The sequence below is a fragment of the Telmatherina bonti genome (genome assembly GCF_933228915.1).
Source record: "Telmatherina bonti genome assembly, chromosome: 1".
Taxonomy (NCBI): domain Eukaryota; kingdom Metazoa; phylum Chordata; class Actinopteri; order Atheriniformes; family Telmatherinidae; genus Telmatherina; species Telmatherina bonti.
The window spans coordinates 43,843,343-43,867,972 of NC_136619.1; the positions used below are offsets into that span (position 1 = coordinate 43,843,343).

A 24,630-nucleotide genomic window follows, 5' to 3' on the forward strand; every position below is an offset into this window, starting at 1 on the left:
ACAGGTTCCAACAAGCTAACAGAGGTTCTGACACCAGGTAGGGGTCAGAGGTCATCAGGCTGGAAGTGAGAGGTCATCAGACAGGAAGTGAGAGGTCATCAGACAGGAAGTCAGAGGTCATCAGACAGGAAGTCAGGGGTAATCAGACAGGAAGTCAGGGGTAATCAGACAGGAAGTCAGAGGTCATCAGACAGGAAGTCAGGGGTCATCAGACAGGAAGTCAGAGGTCATCAGACAGGAAGTCAGGGGTAATCAGACAGGAAGTCAGAGGTCATCAGACAGGAAGTCAGAGGTCATCAGACAGGAAGTCAGGGGACATCAGACAGGAAGTCAGGGGTCATCAGACAGGAAGTCAGAGGTCATCAGACAGGAAGTCAGGGGTCATCAGACAGGAAGTCAGGGGTAATCAGACAGGAAGTCAGAGGTCATCAGACAGGAAGTCAGGGGTCATCAGACAGGAAGTCAGGGGACATCAGACAGGAAGTCAGCGGTCATCAGGCTGGAAGTGAGAGGTCATCAGACATGAAGTCAGGGGTCATCAGACAGGAAGTCAGGGGTAATCAGACAGGAAGTCAGGGGACATCAGACAGGAAGTCAGGGGACATCAGACAGGAAGTCAGGGGACATCAGGGAGGAAGTCAGGGGTCATCAGACAGGAAGTCAGAGGTCATCAGGCAGGAAGTCAGGGGTCATCAGACAGGAAGTCAGAGGTCATCAGGCAGGAAGTCAGGGGACATCAGGGAGGAAGTCAGGGGTCATCAGACAGGAAGTCAGGGGACATCAGGGAGGAAGTCAGGGGTCATCAGACAGGAAGTCAGAGGTCATCAGGCAGGAAGTCAGGGGTCATCAGACAGGAAGTTGGACATGACAATGTGGAAGTTTGGTCAGCTTAACATCATCCGAGCGTCGCCTCGTCCGCCACACACCTGCAGCTCTAACCTGGAGGCTGGCGTTGTCATGGTAATGGGTGGCAGTGACCAGTTATGTGATTGGCGTCCCGCAGCAGGCGGGCAGAAGAGGTTCTGTCTAGGAGGCGGAGCTGCAGGAGGACGGGAGGTGAGCTGGTTTCTTATTGGCTGGCTTATGGACACGCCTCCTCTGTGCGTTGTCACAGCTGGGTGGGGCCACGGCTGTGCGGCTCCTCACCGCCAGAGGGGGGCGCTGTCACCAGGCTCCTTAGGTACACACAGGGGTTCCTTCTCCTGCTGGAGCCGGGTGGGGGAGGGGGTGGAGGCAATGATCCAGGGGTCCTCATGAATGACATGAGTGGCTGCATTTCCTGCACTCCTTCCTCCTCCTCCTCCTCCTCCTCCTCCTCCTTCTTCTTCTTCTTTTTCTTCTCCGGGAAACAGAAGGAGCCCTGCGACACCTGAGCGCTGATGGAGGTGGTGCTGCCCGTCGTGCTGCCTGGCGGGGTGTAGGAGGCCGGGCGGGGCCCCCCCAGCCTGGAGAGGGCGCTGATCCGAGGGTGGACGGGTTCGGCCGGGGCGGGTGGAGACGAGACACTCTCCAGGGATGAGATGCTCTGATTCCAGGCCTGCTGCAGGTCCACAGGGATGATCTTTGTAGCCTCCACCGACACACAGGGAGGAGGGGAGCCCACACCTCCTTTCCATGGCAGGTGAGGGTCATCACTGGGGGGGGATTGGGATCCAATTGATGGACTTCCTTCCAGAGCTGCTGGAACTGGAGAACAAAGAAAATCAGGAAATTTAGCAGGACTGTTGAAAAGAAGCATTTCAAATAACAGACATGTCAGACAGACACATCCAACCCCCCCATATTTGTGTCCAACATGGGGGGTTGGGGGAGGCCGATTACTCAGATCTTCTAGGAATGTTGATAAAAGCTAAGAAATCCTGAAGATCTGTCCTGTGATGGTACTCACAGGTGAGGACCTTATTCCACACCGAGAGACGGCAGAAAGACATGTTCAGGTCTGCCTGGCGCTAACTGGACCTGACTGGTCAGAGACCCCACCTTACAGGGGTGCCAACATAATCCTGGTAGGGTCATCCAAAACTAGCAGGTGGTCTCTGGATGGGGAACCAGACAAAGAACAGCTCAGTAGATGATGAACGATAAATACTGGAGCCAAGGTTTCCTTGCCTGGATGCCTGGAGCCAGCCACCTGGGTTCGGTGGCTGGTGGCCATGTCTATGGATGATGGATGGATGGATGGATGGATGACGGATGATGGATGATGGATGGATGCATTGATGGGTGGATGGATGGATGGATTGATGACGGATGGATGCACTGATGGATGGATGGATGGATGACGGATGATGGATGATGGATGACGGATGGATGGATGGATGGATGGATGGATGGATGGATGACGGATGATGGATGATGGATGGATGGATTGATGGATGGATGGATGGATGGATGACGGATGGATTGATTGATGGATGGATGGATGATGGATGGATGAATAGATGGGTGATGGATGGATGAATAGATGGGTGATGGATGGATGGATGGATAGATGGATGGATGACGGATGGATTGATTGATGGATGGATGGATGATGGATGGATGAATAGATGGGTGATGGATGGATGGATGGATAGATGGATGGATGATGGATGGATGAATAGATGGGTGATGGATGGATGGGTGGATGGTGGTGGATGGATCGATGGGTGGATGGTTGGATGGGTGATGGATGGATGGGTGGATGGATGGGTGGATGGATGACGGAGGGATTGATTTATGGATGGATGGATGGGTGGATGGGTGATGGATGGATCGATAGGTGGATGGTTGGATGGGTGATGGATGGGTGGATGGATGGGTGGATGGATGGATGGATGGGTGATGGATGGATGGATGGGTGGATGGTTGGATGGATGGATGGATGATGGGTGGAGGTTAAAACTCACCTGACTTGGGCCTCTGTTTTGGCGTTTCCACCTTGTGAGCGATGAAGGTGATGCCGACGTCTTCATCCTTCTCAGGGTCTGAATGTTCCGCTTTGGTGTCTTCAGGTTCCACAGGAACCACCACCGGGTCTGGATCTGACACAGAGGAAAGGGAGGATACTTGATATTTACGTTACTGACAAGCCAATAGGAAGGTTCCATATGAAGTGTGATCAGCCAATCAGAGCAGTGCTTGTGTCTGAGGGCCCTGTTGGGTGTAGCTATGGTTCTGCAGTACCTTTATCCTGCCAGCTGACGTTGCGTCTCGGCTTGTCCCCGCTGTCGTCCTTGGGGTCGGATCCCCGGCGCTGGAGAGAGAGGAACATAGATGGGTGGCATCTGGAATAACACTGAGTTCACATGGTTCAGACCTGAAGTCTCATTAAACTGGAACAAACCGGAACGGTCAGAACCAGCAGAGGCTGCAGAACCGATCCGGTTTTAACTTTTTATTATCCAGGTATCTACCTATCAATCCTCCTGGTATCTACCTATCAATCCTCCTGGTATCTACCTGTCAATTGTCCTGGTATCTACCGGTCAGTCATCCTGGCATCTACCTGTCAATCCTCCTGGTATCTACCTGTCCATCATCCTGGTATCTATCGGTCAGTCGTCCTGGTATCTACCTGTCACTCGTCCTGGTATATACCTGTCAATCATCCTGGTACCTACCTGTCAGTCATCCTGGCATCTACCTGTCAATCCTCCTGGTATCTACCTGTCCATCATCCTGGTATCTATCGGTCAGTCGTCCTGGTATCTACCTGTCACTCGTCCTGTTATATACCTGTCAATCATCCTGGTACCTACCTGTCAGTCATCCTGGTATCTACCTGTCAGTCATCCTGGTATCTACCCGTCAGTCATCCTGGTATCTACCCGTCAGTCATCCTGATATCTACCCGTCAGTCATCCCGGTATCTACCCGTCAGTCATCCCGGTATCTACCCGTCAGTCATCCCGGTATCTACCCGTCAGTCATCCCGGTATCTACCCGTCAGTCATCCTGGTATCTACCCGTCAGTCATCCTGGTATCTACCCGTCAGTCATCCTGGTATCTACCTGTCAGTCATCATGGAATTTACCCGTCAGTCATCCTGGTATCTACCTGTCAGTCATCCTGGTATCTACCCGTCAGTCATCCTGGTATCTACCCGTCAGTCATCCTGGTATCTACCCGTCAGTCATCCTGATATCTACCCGTCAGTCATCCTGGTATCTACCCGTCAGTCATCCTGGTATCTACCTGTCAATCATCCTGGTATCTACCAACCGTCAGTCATCCAGGTATCTACCCGTCAGTCATCCTGACATCTACCTGAAAACTACACAGATGAGTGTGAGGATGGTATCTACCTTCTTTAGGCTTCGTTCCTTCTTGTGTCTCTTGTGTCGAGTGGATTTGAAGGTCTCCATCCGACTCCTCATGTTCCTCTGGAACACCTCGCGGTCCTGGCGCTCCTTCTCTCCCAGAGGCATGAAGTGGCGGCTGTAGTGGGACTGGTACTGTACAAAAAACGGGACACAGGAACTCAGGTTGTCTTCCAGTACTCCTGGATCACCTGAGACCATCGACATGAGGGGAGCATTAAGCTAATCCTGATGGAGGATTACCCTTCTCCTGGGCTTGTACAGGTTTCCAGTAAGGACATGATGGGTCTCCATGTCCTCCTCCACTTTGGCTCCAGGAATGTTATCGATGACCTGGAGGTCCAGACAGACCCCGCTGCCGTTCTCTCGCCTGGAAGAGAAACAATCACCTCGGTTTCAGCTCCGTCTCTCAGATGGACCAGAGGACCCAGATAGAACCGGTTCAAACGAGGGATCATGTGACCTTACAGGTAGTTGGTGACATTGGTGACTTCAGGGAATGAAGCTCTGCTGGCCATCGAGGGAAGAGACAGTCTGGCTGAAGTCAGGACATTCCCACCCTGTCAGGTCAAAGGTCAAATCAACAGGCTGATCAGGAACCTTCTGCAGAGCTGATTCCATTCATGTGCATATCAATAAATCCATTCAAGTATTTATCAATAAATCTGTTGGTGCGTTAACAGGAAGAAGCAGGATAAACTAATGGTTTCATATGGGAAGTCCCAGTTTAGGTATTCCAGACGTTCCCAGTTTAAGTCATCCAGGCGGTCCAGTCCTGGTTTAAGTTTAGCTGGAGCTCCACCTGGTGGCGTCTGGAGGAACTACCAGACATCTGCAGAAAGTCAGGGCAGACGTGGGATGAACTGATGTCCCTAAACGCAGCAGGAACCAAGCTGGATTATTGCTAATATGAGGGTCATGTGGAGATCAGGAAACTGGTTTCCTCAGATCAGGATCAGGAGGACTGGAAATGGAGATCATCCAGGAAACATGAGATGATGATTTTACTATATTTTTACTATTCTTAATATTAACTGAGAGAAACAGGAATCCAATTATTCCCCTGCTGGATCAGGCTCCTGAACATCCCAGGTGTATGTTCTGTGGCGACTTTACCTGGTCAATGACGCTAATGGCGTCCCTGATGTTGATCTTCTGATACGCCTCCCAGAGCTCGCTCTTCCTGTAGACTGACTTCCTCAGCAGCAGCTTGCTCAGGTAGTTCTTATCAAACTGTTCCCACCTGGAGACAAACGCACTTCTATAAACCAGTTTCTGGATTTCTGGAAGCTCAAAAACTTCATGCAGTAAACTAATTCTACAGGCATTTTAGTCCCTGAATATTATCATTGATACAATAGAAAGACTGGAGGACGATTACACGTAATCACACAAGAAATAAATAATAACAAGTAATAAATAATAAATGAATAGAAATAGGAATGGTCTAGTTTGCAAGATAAAGCATTGCAAAAGCTAAAAGCGCTTAGCGTTAGCTTCTAATGTGGGATTCAAAGCTCTTAGCGTTAGCTGCTAATGTAGGAGTCAAAGCTCTTAGCGTTAGCTGCTAATGTAGGGGTCAAAGCGCTTAGCGTGAGCTGCTAATGTAGGGGTCAAAGCTCTTAGCATTAGCTGCTAATGTAGGGGTCAAAGCGCTTAGCATTTGCTGCTAATGTGGGGGTCAAAGCGCTTAGCGTTTGCTGCTAATGTAGGGGTCAAAGCGCTTAGCGTGAGCTGCTAATGTAGGGGTCAAAGCTCTTAGCGTTAGCTGCTAATGTAGGGGTCAAAGTGCTTAGCGTTTGCTGCTAATGTAGGGGTCAAAGCGCTTAGCGTTAGCTGCTAATGTGGGAGTCAAAGAGCTTAGCATTAGCTACCAGCATTTTTATCATTGTTCTTCCCTCTTGTGCAGAGACAAACATTCGTGCATAGATAGCAACAAAATACCACGTAAATACAATGTTAGCAGCGGATTGACCTTTTCTGTCCACCTTTTCCATCCACCCATATAATATAAGTATCAATATCAACAATTTAAAAACCAGTACTGGTGAATTATAGTACCAGTCACCAGTTTGGACACACTTTCCAATTAAATCCAATGGGAAAGTGTGTCCAAACTGGTGGTTGGTACTGTGTTTATTCATGAACAGGTTACCTGCTCCAACAGCATCACAGCGTTAATGACAGATAAATGTTACTTTTCAACGTCCTGATGAAACAGTTTTATTCTTCACATCTCATAGAACGTGTTGACGTTAGTAAAATCGATACAGAGCACTGGATCCATCTTAAGCTGGAATATGACTAAGAAATTAATATACCCTGTTCAGCTGTGCACGTTCCTGCGATGTGCACGTTGTTGTCTACATAACATGTATAAAAGATGGGCGGAGCCTCTGCTGGCGGATGGGCGGGGCCTCAGCTATTTCTGAAGAGCTGAATTGAAGCTCGGTGGGCGGTTCCTACCATCACCATCTTGGCAGCGTCATGTGTGTCGTCTCACCCGGAAAATACAAATATGGGCAAAGAGGTGGAGCTGAGAGGGGGGCTGTGAGCGTCATGGTGGATGATTGACATCGAGCGAACTCCGAGCTGCCTGTAGCTAAGAGCTAACCGAGCTAACCTGGAAAAAACAGGAGCTAACCAGCTAACGGAGGAAGCGGGCTAAAGCTAAGTCACGTTGTTAACCGGCTAAAAACCGCGCTTGTTCTACGTTCTTCTGACTTGAAGCGGGAGATCAGGTACCTGTCAATCAAAAGGACTGCTTGGCTTGAGTGCATGCACTCGTCTGTGTGTGGTCGCATCACGGCGATGTTCATGAGGTTCCAGCAGCCTTCAGAGCCGCAGTGAACATATTTAGTTCCAGTAAATGCAGCACATCCAGCCTTTCCACCGGATTTACCGTCACTGAAAGCCGACATTTACAGCAACAATGAGAGCTACAGAAACCACGTAAACATCCAGCTCCACCAGAGGAGGCCACATACCATGACGTTGTTCGGTTTGAGTACTAAACCAAGCGATTCCAGTCAGCACAGCGAATGAACCTGCAGCAGCTGAGCAGAACTGGAGGCGACTTGTTGAAGCGAGGCTTTTTGATCCCCTGTGTCTGCCGTAGCTGTGAAAGGTGCTGGAAACGTTCTACATTAGACACGTCTTAACGTCTCTTTAAGCTGACTGCCATCCACACGGCGGGGAACAATGGCAGGATGTGTTTGTGTCTCTGCAGGTTTACGTTGACTCACTTATCTCTCCAGTGATGGTATCCCTGCAGTCCTGCAATGTCCTCCACTGCAGCCAGGATGTGGTCAAAGGCCTGCAAACATGCACATGCTCAGTTCAACAGTTCGACAAGGAGGAGGACAGTCATTAATCTGTCCAAACTCCGTCCCTTTGGGGACAGAGGAGGTTCCAGACTGCGTGGTCAGACGGAGATACTTGTAAACTGTTTGAAAGGGGTGTGGCTTATTTAAGGGGCGTGGCTTATCCATTTTCTAAAAATACAGAATTAAGACATTAAAAAGTCATCTAACAGGATTAAATCCGGCTGTGAGCTGCAGCAGGACGACTGGAACATCTAATTTCTAACTGTCACTAAACGCCTCTCACCTGCTCTGCTGTGAGGAAGATGAAGGAGAAGAATGGAAGGAGGAGGAAGAAGAGAAAGGAGGAGAAGAAGAGTCACCCTCTCATGGATCTCCTCGTTGATGGTCGGCTTCCGGTTGGTGGAACGAGGAACTTTGAGCCAGTTCACCAGCGGTTTGATGGTCAGACCCTGAAACGGGACGAGGACAGAGACGGGTCAGGACGAGGCGATTTGGAACCGGAGTCCACCTGTGACGTCTGAGCTGAGTTAGTGGACAGAAAATTCTAGTTTTCCATCCTGAAGTTATTATTTGAGTACTCAACAAAAAGTTTCAGGATAATCTGCAGGTCCGACGTCAGAATGTAACGCAGGGTTCGACCAGCAGGGGGCAGAAGACCAGCAGAGTTTCCACCAGACGGTGATGAAATGTGTCATTAACTGAGCCGTGAGATCAGAACGGCGTCTCGCTGGCCGAGCTAAAGGAGATGTTTGGAGGACGGATGTGTCCCAGGTCAGCCTGTCCATCGTGTCCAGATGCTTTCCAGACCAGACCCTCCTTCTGCACACATGCGGACATGAGAATGAGGTCACCTGACCACGCTTCTTCATGCAGAACCTTCCAGTAAATGTGAACTGGTGGGAACGGGACCTGGACAAGGTTAGTTTCTGCGGTCTCAGCTGGATGTCGGACAGATCCAGGACAGGTCTTTGTGAGTCGGCTGAGTTATGGCTTTAAATCAGCGTTTCCAGACTCTAAGTAAAGCACAAATCTTTCAGTGGATCCGTTTACAATGTGAACTCATTTATTTGGAGGTAGTTGCATCTCAGGAGGAACCAGGAGACACGTAGACCGCCACCCTTTACTGGTCTTCCCCTCCGGGTTTCCACCCGCGATGAAGAGTTGTCTCTAAATGACGTGCTTTGGCGTTAAAACGCTGAAGTCAGATAATCTGCAGGAAAAGAGCTTTTATGCCTCTCAGGTGATTTATTTCCTCAACTTGCAGCTTAATGTGGGACATTTTCCTGTGGATCTACCTTCAGCTTCACTGCTGACATTCATTTTAGCAAACGGTTCCGACCAGTAAGTTCTGGACCATAATGAATCAGTTGAACTGGTTGGTTGTGTGTAGCAGACGCTGTCCAGCTGGGCGCCATGAGGTCACTTCAGAGGTTCAAGAACACCTGCCCGTTATCGCGTGGGTAGCGGCAGCATTAGCTGCTAGCAGCAGCATTAGCCGCTAGCTGCAGCATTAGCCGCTAGCTGCAGCATTAGCTACTACCCTAAACACTAGCGGCGTCGCCACGTTCAGCAAAGACAGGAACCCTAACCCAGACTAGACCAGACCGGATCCAACCAGACCAGATCCGACCAGACCAGACCATACCGGATCCAACCAGACTAGACCAGACCGGATCCAACCAGACCAGATCCGACCAGACCAGACCATACCGGATCCAACCAGACTAGACCAGACCGGATCCAACCAGACCAGATCCGACCAGACCAGACCAGACCGGATCCAACCAGACTAGACCAGACCGGATCTGACCAGACCAGATTCGACCAGACCAGACCGGATCCAACCAGACTAGACCAGACCGGATCTGACCAGACCAGATTCGACCAGACCATACCGGATCCAACCAGACCAGATCCGACCAGACCAGACCAGACCGGATCCAACCAGACTAGACCAGACCGGATCTGACCAGACCAGATTCGACCAGACCATACCGGATCCAACCAGACTAGACCAGACCGGATCTGACCAGACCAGATCCGACCAGACCAGACCGGATCCAACCAGACTAGACCAGACCTGATCTGACCAGACCAGATCCGACCAGACCAGACCGGATCCAACCAGATTAGACCAGACCGGATCCAACCAGACCAGATCAGACTAGACCAGATCCGACCAGACCAGACCAAGTCTTTAATATTTTGAGCTGAACTACGATGTTGTTTCCTACGGGAAATGGGCTTTAGGTCTATGAACCAGCTGTTTCTGGGGCTCGGTTAAAAACTGGTGCCGACCGAGTCTTTTGCCCGATCAGGTCAAACCTGCAGTTCTCCGTGGCTTGTTCTTGGCACTTCGGTCGGTTTTAAATGCGAGAAATAATTATGATGCGACTGGTTCTCAGGAAGAGTTCTGCCTGGCAGGTAGAAGGAGGCGGAGTCTCTCCTACCTGGAACATGACGGTGAAGAAGACCACCACGATGGTCGTGGCCACGAAGTAGTCCTTGGCTTTGACCTGCTCACCGTCCAGCAGCACCACCAGGGCGAAGGCCACCGCCCCCCGCAGTCCGCCATACGACATCACCACCTGGTCGATCTTGTCCAGCGGGACCAGGCGGAACCGGTTCAGAACCCAGGTCTGACCGACCACACCTGAGAACAGGCAGAGGTTCTACTGATCCACAAGCACAGACTCAGCTCCTCCTGAAAAACCAAAGCGGTCAGAAAGACCCGGACCGACTGACCCACGGCTCTGAAGATGAAGATGAAGACCAGCGTGCAGGACACCAGGCCCGTGTCCCAGGCCCACTTGGACTTGTCCACCGCCGAAATGCCGAGGAAGATGAAGATGATGGTCTCGGCGATGCTGGCCAAGGTCTTCATGGTGTATTTGACGGTGGTCCGGGACTTCTGAGAGATGTTGGCCTCCACGTATTTGTTGGCGCCAATGCCGCAGAAGGTCATTCTGAAAGCAGAGATGGCGATGTGATGCAACAACATGAGGCGGTGATGTCATTGTCTGAGCCGGAGGCACGGGCTTACGACAAGATGGCGGACAGCGAGAAGAGCTCGGCGGTCAGGTACGCCAGGTAGACCAGCAGGAAGACGAAGAGCGGCTCGATGATGCGGACCTTCTTGGTGAAACGGGTGACAAAGCCCAGGATGACGGCGAAAACCAGACCCACCAGAGTCCCCCCGACGCTGACGATGAGGAAGGAGGCTGTGGAGGAGGAAGAGGAAGAGTGTGGGGGCATGTTCACCTGCGCCAGGTGTGTCTTTGCTCTGCACACTTACCTACTCCTTTAAAGTAATCGGCTGTCTGGACGTTCTCTGCTCCAACCTCCACGAAGGAGATGTAGACCTTGTAGAGAACCTGCAGGAGACAGAGAGGACTCCCGTTGTCATGGCAACCGGTCAGCCAATCAGACAGAGGCAGCGAGGAACTGTTCGCACTCTGGGCGTTTTATTTACTTTATTTATTTTTATTGTTTCCAAACAAGATGGAGGCAACAAAGACAACCTGTACCGACTCTGTCTTCCTTATGCCTATGTCCAACTGACTGGTTCTGACAGTCCAGGTTCTCTTCTGTTTAGTTCTGTTCAGGTCCACGATCAGGTTCCCCGACTCCCCAGTCTTTAGTCCAGTTTCTGGATCACCATCCATCCATCCCGTCTCAGAACCTCTGACTGCCAGATTCTGGCAGACCCGGACCGGTTTACTGCTGTGGGGTCCTGGTTTCATCTGGGAAAGTTCTAATGGTTCTGATCCTGGTTCTGATTGTTTGTCTTCCAGCGTTCCTGCAGGGATCGGAAGTCAAGGCTGCGGTATTCCCAAGTCTGGTTTCCTGGTTCTGGTTCTGGTTCTAGTCCTGGTTCTGGTTCTGGTCCTGGTTCTGGTTCAGGAGGTCAAGGCTGCAGTATTCCCAGGTCTGGTTTCCTGGTTCTGGTTCTGGTCCTGGTTCTGGTCCTGATTCAGGAGGTCAAGGCTGCGGTATTCCCAAGTCTGGTTTCCTGGTTCTGGTTCTGGTTCTGGTTCTGGTTCTGGTTCTAGTCCTGGTTCTGGTTCTGGTTCTGGTTCTGGTCCTGGTTCTGGTTCTGGTCCTGGTTCTGGTTCTGGTTCAGGAGGTCAAGGCTGCAGTATTCCCAGGTCTGGTTTCCTGGTTCTGGTTCTGGTCCTGGTTCTGGAGTTTTAAGGGAACTGGATGTGTTGTGCGGCGTTCCTGCAGGGATCGGAGGTCAGGGCTGCGGTATTCCCGGGTCTGGTTTCCTGGTCCTGGTCCTGGTTCTGGAGTTTTAAGGGAACTGGATGTGTTGTGCGGCGTTCCTGCAGGGATCGGAGGTCAGGGCTGCGGTATTCCCGCGGTTTGGGATTAGTTTAGGATTTACTCTGCAGCAGTAAATCTGTTCTCAGCTTCTCCACATGTTCCTGCAGCTTTCTCTCCAAAGCCCAGGCTCCCCGGTCCGGTCCGGTCCGGGCCGGTCTGGTCCGGTCTGGTCTAGTCCGGTCCAAGGTCCTGCAGAACTTATGCAGAACACACGGGTCTAAACAGCAGACCTGGTCCACAAAGACCCAGACCTGTCCAGAACCTCTCCCTGCTGCTGTCTCAGAGTCTACAAAATACAAAGTTCAGTCCACATGACTGACCTCATAAGCTTCTCTGTTGCCGTGGCAACGCAGACATACAGGACGAGGTATGTGTCCACACGGAGCGTGTGCAGAGTTTTTTGGCTCTCAGGAGACAAAACAGAGATGGATTCAGTCCGGAACGAGTCCTCCAGACCCTCAGGATCAAACCGGATCTTCTAGGTTCTGATAAAAGATCCGGATGGACTGGGAAAAACTGATCCAGGTTCTCAGGGTTCCTGATGTGTCTGGTGTTTCACCTGGTGGTCCGGTGGTCTCAGCAGAAGTTCCACATAATGAAAAGCCAGCACCTTAATCTAAACCTGGACCGGTTCTATCCAAGCATCTGGACTGTTGCTGGATTTGTTGACCAGATCTGGACTTCTAGTTCAGACCTGGACTTCAGGCCAGTTCTGAACCGGTTCTACCTGGGCTTGTGGACCAGTTCTTAAGCTCAGGACCGGCGCTCACCACGGTGACGGCGTCGTTGACCAGCGACTCTCCGAACACGATGATGAAGAGCGTGTCATTGACATGGACCTCTTCAAACACGGCCAGGACCGCCACCGGGTCCACGGCTGAGATCAGGGCGCCAAACAGCAGAAAGTCCATCAGTCCGGCCTCCACACGCTCATCTGCACACAAACACATCAACACGTCACACCGTCTTCACCTGGAATTCACCTTAACAGGTATGAGGTACCGGTTAACATGCGTCCGACATGTTACCACCCCATATATGGTATAAAAGATGGGCGGAGTCTCCATGACGTCACCCGTAGGTTTCTGAAGAGCTGAATTGAAGCTCGGTGGGCGGTTCCTACCATCACCATCTTGGCAGCTTCATGCGCGTCGTCTCACCCGCAAAATACAAATATGGGCAAAGAGGTGGAGCTGAGAGGGGGGCTGTGAGCGTCATGGTGGATGATTGACATCGAGCGAACTCCGAGCTTTCTGTAGGTAAGAGCTAACCGAGCTAACCCGGAGATAACAGGAGCTAACCAGCTAACGGAGGTAAGCGGGCTAAAGCTAAGTCACGTTGTTAACCGGCTAAAAACCGCGGTTGTTCTACGTTCTTCTGACTTGGAGCGGGAGATCGGGTACCTGTCAATCAAAAGGACACGCCCCTAAATATGCCGAAATTTGAGATTAAATTACTTTTAAACGGGCGAGTTAGAGAAAAATTCACTTGATGGTAAACCTATTAAACCTAAAATGGATTTTGTACCAGGCTGTAAACATGTTTATTCCTGCTGTAAACATGTATATTCCTGCTGTAAACATGTATATTCCTGCTGTAAACATGTTTATTCCTGCTGTAAACATGTTTATTCCTGCTGTAAACATGTATATTCCTGCTGTAAACATGTTTATTCCTGCTGTAAACATGTTTATTCCTGCTGTAAACATGTTTATTCCTGCTGTAAACATGTATATTCCTGCTGTAAACATGTTTATTCCTGCTGTAAACATGTTTATTCCTGCTGTAAACATGTATATTCCTGCTGTAAACATGTTTATTCCTGCTGTAAACATGTTTATTCCTGCTGTAAACATGTTTATTCCTGCTGTAAACATGTATATTCCTGCTGTAAACATGTTTATTCCTGCTGTAAACATGTTTATTCCTGCTGTAAACATGTTTATTCCTGCTGTAAACATGTTTATTCCTGCTGTAAACATGTATATTCCTGCTGTAAACATGTTTATTTCTGCTGTAAACATGTTTATTCCTGCTGTGAAGTTGGTCTTTTTAACATGGGAGTCTACGAGGATTTGCTCTGTTTTGCAGCCCCTAGTGGACGAAGGGGGAACTGCAGTTTTATACACTTCTGCATAGGCTTCACTTTTAACCGCCGAAGGCTCCGTCCATCATTCACATACAGTCTATGTACCACCCCCTTCCTTCCATTGCCTCTAATCCCGCCCACCCCATCTGACCCCGCCCCTTACCTATGACGCCCAGCAGCTTGGTGGCGAACAGGCAGAACCCGGTGCAGAAGGCGTTCCACAGCGTTCCCACTACGGCGTACGTCAGGATGGCTCCCAGGTTGTCGAAGAAGAGACGTGCAGGCATGAAGTAGCCGGCGTCGCCCACGATGGTCGGCAGCAGGAAGAGAAAGAAGAGGGCGGGGTCAAGCTGGTACAGCTGCTTCTTATTGGCTATGAGGACGATCCCACCCAGAACCAGACCAATTAGGATCAGCATGCAGCTCTCTGGAACCACGGTGGTGAAGCGCTGGGAGAAGTGGAACACTGCAGACACAGACCAAAACCAGGATCAGATCCAGGATCAGGTGCAGAATTGGGTCCAGGATTTGACCAGGTGCAGAATCAGATCCAGGATCAGGTTCATAATTAGACCAGGATTAGGTCCAGGATCAGGTTCATAATTAGACCAGGATTAGGTCCAGGATCAGGTCAAGGATCACACCAGTAGCAGGTCCAGGATCAGATTAGGATTATGTCCAGGATCAAACCAGGATCAGGATTAGATCCAGAATCAGGTCCAGGATCAGACCAGGATAATGTCCAGGATCAAACCAGGATCAGGATTAGATCCAGAATCAGGTCCAGGATCAGACCAGGATAATGTCCAGAATCAGGTCCATAATAAGACCATAATCAGGTCTAGGATTAGGTTAAAGATCAGAACAGATCCATTGATCTGCAGAACGTCATTCAACCATCCATCTATCCATTCAACCATCCATCCATTCAACCACCCATCTATTCAACCATCCATCCATTCAACCATCCATCCATTCAACCATCCATCCATTCAACCACCCATCCATTCAACCACCCATCCATTCAACCACCCATCTATTCAACCACCCATCTATTCAACCAACCATCCATTCAACCATCCATCCATTCAACCAACCATTCAATCAACCATCCATTCAACCAACCATCCATTCAACCAACCATCCATTCAACCAACCATCCATTCAACCATCCATCCATTCAACCAACCATCCATTCAACCAACCATCCATTCAACCAGCCATCTATTCAACCAGCCATCTATTCAACCAGCCATCCATTCAACCAACCATCCATTCAACCATCCATCCATTCAACCACCCATCCATTCAACCACCCATCCATTCAACCATCCATCATCCATCCATCATCCTGCTACACAGTTCTTCTAGCTGGTTGCAACACTGTAGCTTTGCTTCATGTGTAATAATGGGGCATTGCATATTATTACATATAATTTTTCTGGATTCAGCAAAATGCTCATTTCCATCCATCCATTTTCTTAAGCACTCAAGGGTCTCAGGGAATCTGGAGTCTATCCCTGCAACCATTGCGTTAGAGGAAGATACACAGAACCATCACAGAACATAATTTCCATCCATAGTCCCATAACAGAAAACACTGCCAACATGCATAGCCAACTCATCACTGCTCAAAGAAAAAGAAAATGGAGGATAAGAAAGTAAAGAATCTAGAAAACCTGCTGTCCTTCAGTCGGGAACTTTGAGACTAAATAAAAAATCAACCAATAAAAACAAATTTACATGAATCAGCTGTTCGGTCATCAATCACCTTGATAGTTTATTTATCACCTTTAGAACAGAGAACCTTGTTCCTATCTAGAACCAGTTTGTAGTTTTTTTAAGGGAATAAATGGACAGAGTGGTTGTTAGGAGTAATCTGATTACATTAAGATTCATCCTCATATTAACCGTGTTTAAATGTTCAGACATGACGCGTGTTACATGTATGTTATACGTCTCATGTGTAACTAGCATGTTAAACATCAGCTTTCCATAAGCTTTTTAGAATCAATGACTTCAGGAAAATAATGACTCGTCATCACCATGGCAACCTTTACAGCTTTTACCAGGCTCCTCTGATTGGCTTATGTGTTTACGATGGTGTGACATCGATAAAGGACAAGAATCAGACATTTCACTGTGTCTGTGTCTGTGTGTGTGTGTGTGTGCACGTAGCTGGAATCCATCATCTGTTTCGAGTCACGTGCACGCTTCCTGGTCTGCTGGTGAGTCATAGAGCAGCAGGACAATAGCATGCTCCTGGTAGCGTGTTCATGTGTCACAGGTTGCTGTTCTGCACGGACTCACATGACCCTGCAGAACTCTGCATCCCGGTTGCCTCCTGATCAGGAATATAAGCCGCAAGTCTTCAGGTCTGGAACCGGATGAAAAGCAAACTTCCTGAATGTTTCCTGACACATAAACGGAATACAAAGAAAAAATGTTTCAGCAGAAGCAAGCTACAGCTGGTTCTGCTGGTTCCGACCCGTAAATAAAACTCTTTGCTCCAAGAACACATGAAGAACCGTCTGGAAAAAAAGTGATGCTTTAAATATTAACAGACGGTCATTTTGCCTCATGGTTCTGGTTCCTAAAGCTAATTCTGAACCGGGTCAGTGACATCTAGTCAGAATGTTCTGTCCACTACAGAGGCAACCTTCTGTCCTTATCTGGGTTGTGTCTGACTTCCTGTCTGAGATCCAGTTCTGGAGCAGATGGAACTATTTTCAGTCGTGGATGAATCTGTAGACGTTCCACATGGACTGAATGTCCTCAGTGCTTCTGTCCTCCAGCCATCTGGTGTGTAGGTGCTTCCGCTGTGTGTGTTAATTATAGTGAAAAGCTAAATCTGCAGGATAAATGCAGGATTATATGTAACGTGTTACAGTAGCGTGTTACAGGTAGTGTGTAATATGTAACATGTAGTGTGTTACATGTAGCCTGTAATATGTAACATGTAGTGTGTTACATGTAGCCTGTAATATGTAGCATGTAATATGTAGCCTGTAATATGTAGCATGTTACATGTAGTCTCTTATACATAGCATGTTACATGTAGTGTGTTACATGTAGCCTGTAATATGTAGCATGTAACATTTAGTGTTACATGTAGCCTGTAATATGTAGCATGTAACATGTAGTGTGTTACATGTAGCCTGTAATATCTAGCATGTAACATGGAGTGTGTTACATGTAGCCTGTAATATGTAGCATGTAACATGTAGTCTCTTATACATAGCATGTTACATGTAGCGTGTTACATTTAGCCTGTAATATGTAGCATGTAACATGTAGTGTGTTACATGTAGCCTGTAATATGTAGCATGTAACATGTAGTGTGTTACATGTAGCCTGTATGATCCAGAACCAGAACCATTCACCACCGACCCAGAACTTCCATCAAACGTCTCTAACTGTGGTGAACACAGTGTTTTGGTAACCGTGGCAACCAGGGCGTCCCGTGGAGGTTCCACCTTCCAGCCGGTGAAGCTCGGCGGTTTTGTCTTGGATCAGGATTTTATCTTGCCTGAAACAACAGCTGAGGCGACAGAACAGATATGGTTCTACAGGGTTCTACATCGGTGCTTCTTCGGTTCTAGGTACCCGCTCAGCTCCAATCCGCAGAAATCTGCAGAACAGCAGGGAGGACAGGAACCGGATGTCCCAGACCTGGAAAGGTTCCTGTTGAAAGGCCGCAGGTTTGAATCCCGGCCGGGATTCTGCTGCTTCCCTGACCCACTTCCTGTCAAAGTACCGCTAAAATAAAACTAAAGGAATATAAAAACTCCTCAGACTCCAGACCAGCAGAACCTCTTCAGACTCCAGACCAGCAGAACCTCTTCAGACTCCAGACCAGCAGAACCTCCTCAGACTCCAGACCAGCAGAACCTCCTCAGACTCCAGACCAGCAGAACCTCCTCAGACTCCAGACCAGCAGAACCTCCTCAGACTCCAGACCAGCAGAACCTCCTCAGACTCCAGACCAGCAGAACCTCCTCAGACTCCAGACCAGCAGAACCTCTTCAGACTCCAGACCAGCAGAACCTCCTCAGACTCCAGACCAGCAGAACCTCCTCAGACTCCAGACCAGCAGAACCTCCTCAGACTCCAGACCAGCAGAACCTCCTCAGACTCCAGACCAGCAGAACCTCTTCAGACTCCAGACCAGCAGAACCTCTTCAGACTCCAGACCAGCAGAACCTCCTCAGACTCCAGACCAGCAGAACCTCCTCAGACTCCAGACCAGCAGAACCTCTTCAGACTCCAGACCAGCAGAACCTCCTCAGACTCCAGACCAGCAGAACCTCCTCAGACTCCAGACCAGCAGAACCTCTTCAGACTCCAGACCAGCAGAACCTCCTCAGACTCCAGACCAGCAGAACCTCTTCAGACTCCAGACCAGCAGAACCTCCTCAGACTCCAGACCAGCAGAACCTCCTCAGACTCCAGACCAGCAGAACCTCTTCAGACTCCAGACCAGCAGAACCTCCTCAGACTCCAGACCAGCAGAACCTCTTCAGACTCCAGACCAGCAGAACCTCTTCAGACTCCAGACCAGCAGAACCTCTTCAGACTCCAGACCAGCAGAACCTTCTCAGACTCCAGACCAGCAGAACCTCCTCAGACTCCAGACCAGCAGAACCTCTTCAGACTCCAGACCAGCAGAACCTCCTCAGACTCCAGACCAGCAGAACCTCTTCAGACTCCAGACCAGCAGAACCTCCTCAGACTCCAGACCAGCAGAACCTCCTCAGACTCCAGACCAGCAGAACCTCTTCAGACTCCAGACCAGCAGAACCTCCTCAGACTCCAGACCAGCAGAACCTCTTCAGACTCCAGACCAGCAGAACCTCCTCAGACTCCAGACCAGCAGAACCTCCTCAGACTCCAGACCAGCAGAACCTCCTCAGACTCCAGACCAGCAGAACCTCCTCAGACTCCAGACCAGCAGAACCTTCTCAGACTCCAGACCAGCAGAACCTTCTCAGACTCCAGACCAGCAGAACCTCCTCAGACTCCAGACCAGCAGAACCTCCTCAGACTCCAGACCAGCAGAACCTTCTCAGACTCCAGACCAGCAGAACCTCCTCAGACTCCAGACCAGCAGAACCTCCTCAGACTCCAGACCAGCAGAACCTCTTCAGACTCCAGACCAGCAGAACCTCCTCAGACTCCAGACCAGCAGAACCTCCTCAGACTCCAGACCAGCAGAACCTCTTCAGACTCCAGACCAGCAGAACCTCTTCAGACTCCAGACCAGCAGAACCTCCTCAGACTCCAGACCAGCAGAACCTCTTCAGACTCCAGACCAGCAGAACCTCCTCAGACTCCAGACCAGCAGAACCTCTTCAGACTCCAGACCAGCAGAACCTTCTCAGACTCCAGACCAGCAGAACCTCTTCAGACTCCAGACCAGCAGAACCTCCTCAGACTCCAGACCAGCAGAACCTCCTCAGACTCCAGACCAGCAGAACCTTCTCAGACTCCAGACCAGCAGAACCTCCTCAGACTCCAGACCAGCAGAACCTCCTCAGACTCCAGACCAGCAGAACCTCCTCAGACTCCAGACCAGCAGAACCTTCTCAGACTCCAGACCAGCAGAACCTCCTCAGACTCCAGACCAGCAGAACCTCCTCAGACTCCAGACCAGCAGAACCTCCTCAGACTCCAGACCAGCAGAACCTTCTCAGACTCCAGACCAGCAGAACCTCTTCAGACTCCAGACCAGCAGAACCTCCTCAGACTCCAGACCAGCAGAACCTCCTCAGACTCCAGACCAGCAGAACCTCCTCAGACTCCAGACCAGCAGAACCTCCTCAGACTCCAGACCAGCAGAACCTCCTCAGACTCCAGACCAGCAGAACCTCCTCAGACTCCAGACCAGCAGAACCTCCTCAGACTCCAGACCAGCAGAACCTTCTCAGACTCCAGACCAGCAGAACCTCTTCAGACTCCAGACCAGCAGAACCTCCTCAGACTCCAGACCAGCAGAACCTCCTCAGACTCCAGACCAGCAGAACCTCTTCAGACTCCAGACCAGCAGAACCTCCTCAGACTCCAGACCAGCAGAACCTCCTCAGACTCCAGACCAGCAGAACCTCCTCAGACTCCAGACCAGCAGAACCTCTTCAGACTCCAGACCAGCAGAACCTCCTCAGACTCCAGACCAGCAGAACCTCCTCAGACTCCAGACCAGCAGAACCTCCTCAGACTCCAGACCAGCAGAACCTTCTCAGACTCCAGACCAGCAGAACCTCCTCAGACTCCAGACCAGCAGAACCTCCTCAGACTCCAGACCAGCAGAACCTCTTCAGACTCCAGACCAGCAGAACCTCCTCAGACTCCAGACCAGCAGAACCTCCTCAGACTCCAGACCAGCAGAACCTCCTCAGACTCCAGACCAGCAGAACCTCCTCAGACTCCAGACCAGCAGAACCTTCTCAGACTCCAGACCAGCAGAACCTCCTCAGACTCCAGACCAGCAGAACCTCCTCAGACTCCAGACCAGCAGAACCTCCTCAGACTCCAGACCAGCAGAACCTCTTCAGACTCCAGACCAGCAGAACCTCCTCAGACTCCAGACCAGCAGAACCTCTTCAGACTCCAGACCAGCAGAACCTCCTCAGACTCCAGACCAGCAGAACCTCCTCAGACTCCAGACCAGCAGAACCTCCTCAGACTCCAGACCAGCAGAACCTCCTCAGACTCCAGACCAGCAGAACCTCCTCAGACTCCAGACCAGCAGAACCTCTTCAGACTCCAGACCAGCAGAACCTCCTCAGACTCCAGACCAGCAGAACCTTCTCAGACTCCAGACCAGCAGAACCTCCTCAGACTCCAGACCAGCAGAACCTCTTCAGACTCCAGACCAGCAGAACCTCCTCAGACTCCAGACCAGCAGAACCTCTTCAGACTCCAGACCAGCAGAACCTCCTCAGACTCCAGACCAGCAGAACCTCCTCAGACTCCAGACCAGCAGAACCTCCTCAGACTCCAGACCAGCAGAACCTCCTCAGACTCCAGACCAGCAGAACCTCCTCAGACTCCAGACCAGCAGAACCTCCTCAGACTCCAGACCAGCAGAACCTCCTCAGACTCCAGACCAGCAGAACCTCCTCAGACTCCAGACCAGCAGAACCTCTTCAGACTCCAGACCAGCAGAACCTCCTCAGACTCCAGACCAGCAGAACCTCCTCAGACTCCAGACCAGCAGAACCTTCTCAGACTCCAGACCAGCAGAACCTCTTCAGACTCCAGACCAGCAGAACCTCTTCAGACTCCAGACCAGCAGAACCTCCTCAGACTCCAGACCAGCAGAACCTCTTCAGACTCCAGACCAGCAGAACCTTCTCAGACTCCAGACCAGCAGAACCTCCTCAGACTCCAGACCAGCAGAACCTCCTCAGACTCCAGACCAGCAGAACCTCCTCAGACTCCAGACCAGCAGAACCTCCTCAGACTCCAGACCAGCAGAACCTTCTCAGACTCCAGACCAGCAGAGCCTCCTCAGACTCCAGACCAGCAGAACCTCCTCAGACTCCAGACCAGCAGAACCTCCTCAGACTCCAGACCAGCAGAACCTCTTCAGACTCCAGACCAGCAGAACCTCCTCAGACTCCAGACCAGCAGAACCTCTTCAGACTCCAGACCAGCAGAACCTCCTCAGACTCCAGACCAGCAGAACCTCTTCAGACTCCAGACCAGCAGAACCTTCTCAGACTCCAGACCAGCAGAACCTCCTCAGACTCCAGACCAGCAGAACCTCCTCAGACTCCAGTCCAGCAGAACCTTCTCAGACTCCAGACCAGCAGAGCCTCCTCAGACTCCAGACCAGCAGAACCTCCTCAGACTCCAGACCAGCAGAACCTCCTCAGACTCCAGACCAGCAGAACCTCTTCAGACTCCAGACCAGCAGAACCTCCTCAGACTCCAGACCAGCAGAACCTCCTCAGACTCCAGACCAGCAGAACCTCCTCAGACTCCAGACCAGCAGAACCTCCTCAGACTCCAGACCAGCAGAACCTCTTCAGACTCCAGACCAGCAGAACCTCCTCAGACTCCAGACCAGCAGAACCTCCTCAGACTCCAGACCAGCAGAACCTCCTCAGACTCCAGACCAGCAGAACCTCCTCAGACTCCAGACCAGCAGAACCTCCTCAGACTCCAGACCAGCAGAAACTGCAGATCAGTTCTTAACTCATTTTTCAGGGACACGTCCCAGAGGAGGTGATAACACCGTCGCCAACCTTGACATTTTTGATGCAAATGTTTTTTCCCTGGGGAGACCACATTGTCCCTGGGGAGACCACATTGTCCCTGGGGAGACCACGTTGTCCCTGGGGAGACCACATTGTCCCTGGGGAGACCACGTTGTCCCTGGGGAGACCACATTGTCCCTGGGGAGACCACATTGTCCCTGGGGAGACCACGTTGTCCCTGGGGAGACCACATTGTCCCTGGGGAGACCACATTGTCCCTGGGGAGACCACGTTGTCCCTGGGGAGACCACGTTGTACCTGGGGAGACCATGTGGTCCCTGGGGAGACCATGTGGTCCCTGGGGAGACTACGTTGTACCTGGGGAGACCACGTTGTCCCTGGGGAGACCACGTTGTACCTGGGGAGACCACGTTGTCCCTGGGGAGACCACGTGGTCCCTGGGGAGACCACGTTGTACCTGGGGAGACCACGTTGTACCTGGGGAGACCACGTTGTCCCTGGGGAGACCACGTTGTACCTGGGGAGACCATGTTGTCCCTGGGGAGACCACGTTGTCCCTGGGGAGACCACGTTGTACCTGGGGAGACCACGTTGTCCCTGGGGAGACCATGAATACCTGAAACTGTTCTGACCTGGGGTTGGGGGGGCATAACTAACCAGTAAAGTTGAACTTCCAGTAACTTTCCTGTAAAGTTCCAGTTTGAGGCCGTCTCACGCGCACACGCACAGTGTCAGACTTACGGATCTTGGCCCCGCTGGCCACCAGCAGCCACATGGCGATGATGTAGGGGGTCTGGACGTAGCTCCACTCCCACTGGACCACCCTGAACCCCCCGCCGTGATGATGATGCTCCCCCGCCTCCTCTTCCTCTCCGGGCCCAGTCGGTTCCTCCGCGGCGGACCGGGCCAAAGCGACACCGGGCGTCCCGAGCTCCATCCCGGATTCCTGCGGGGCGGAGGGAGAGGCGGGGACCGGCGGGGACAAGCTGGACCCGGGCGGCGGAGCGCCGGTTCCGGTCCCGGGCTGGGCGGCGGCGGCGGCGGCGGCGAGCAGCAGCATCAGACGGAACGGCAGCATCTTGTCCGCGAGCTCAGCGCGCTGACATCCTCCCGACCTTTATATACACACCGCGACCGGCTGGGGGACACGCGCGTGCGCGCAGGTTCCGGAGGAGGAGACGGCGGCGGAGTGGCACGTGACCCGCTCAGTTCCAGCTTTATAGAGACGATGACGCTGCAGGTGAGATACCCTCCTTAATGACGTCACATATCAATACCACTCTGGCTGACGTCATAGGTTGGTGAGGAGATTCAAAACTTTATTATTCCGCCATCTGATCCGGTTCCCACAGGGACCCTAGACCGGGTCCAGACCAGGGTCCAGACCGGGACCAGACCGGGTCCAGACCAGGGTCCAGACCAGGGTCCAGACCGGGTCCAGACCGGGTCCAGACCAGGGTCCAGACCAGGGTCCAGACCAGGACCAGACCGGGTCCAGACCAGGGTCCAGACCAGGACCAGACCGGGTCCAGACCGGGTCCAGACCAGGACCAGACCAGGACCAGACCGGGTCCAGACCAGGGTCCAGACCAGGACCAGACCAGGGTCCAGACCGGGTCCAGACCAGGGTCCAGACCAGGGTCCAGACCAGGACCAGACCGGGTCCAGACCGGGTCCAGACCAGGACCAGACCAGGACCAGACCGGGGTCCAGACCAGGACCAGACCAGGGTCCAGACCGGGTCCAGACCAGGGTCCGGACCAGGGTCCAGACCGGGTCCAGACCAGGGTCCAGACCAGGACCAGACCGGGTCCAGACCAGGGTCCAGACCAGGACCAGACCGGGTCCAGACCGGGTCCAGACCGGGTCCAGACCAGGGTCCAGACCAGGACCAGACCGGGTCCAGACCAGGGTCCAGACCGGGTCCAGACCGGGTCCAGAGCAGGACCAGACCGGGTCCAGACCAGGGTCCAGACCGGGTCCAGACCAGGGTCCAGACCAGGACCAGACCGGGTCCAGACCAGGGTCCAGACCGGGTCCAGACCAGGGTCCAGACCAAGGTCCAGACTAGGGTCCAGACCAGGACCAGACCGGGTCCAGACCAGGTCCAGACCAGGGTCCAGACCGGGTCCAGACCAGGGTCCAGACCTGGATCAGACCAGGTCCTGAACAGGTCCAGACTGGGTGTAGATCACTTTTAGACCAGGTCTAGATCACGTTCAGACCATGGCCTGACACATTCCAGACCAGGTTCAGACAAGTTTTAGACCAGGTTAAGACCAGGTCCACACCAGGTCCAGACCATCTTTTCACCAGATTTAGACCAGGTCCAGAAAGGGTTCAGACCAGTTTTAGACCAGTTTCA

General features: G+C 51.7%; 1 protein-coding gene across 1 annotated transcript; it reads right to left on the reverse strand.

Moving 5' to 3' along the window:
- Positions 1 to 1,108: 1,108 nt before the first annotated feature.
- On the reverse strand, positions 1,109 to 23,274 carry slc9a5 (solute carrier family 9 member A5; the record flags this gene model as incomplete). The annotated part of the gene is made up of 16 exons (XM_079242206.1): positions 23,007 to 23,274; positions 14,207 to 14,509; positions 12,725 to 12,888; positions 10,924 to 11,002; positions 10,672 to 10,849; positions 10,374 to 10,594; positions 10,079 to 10,281; positions 7,988 to 8,077; positions 7,548 to 7,618; positions 5,419 to 5,545; positions 4,771 to 4,862; positions 4,546 to 4,672; positions 4,288 to 4,437; positions 3,166 to 3,235; positions 2,889 to 3,017; positions 1,109 to 1,686 (listed from the first exon to the last, which is right to left on the reverse strand). The coding sequence occupies exons 1-16, from the start codon at positions 23,200 to 23,202 to the stop codon at positions 1,109 to 1,111; spliced, it is 2,778 nt and encodes a 925-aa protein (XP_079098332.1). The 5' UTR covers positions 23,203 to 23,274.
- Between the last annotated feature and the right edge of the window lie 1,356 nt (positions 23,275 to 24,630).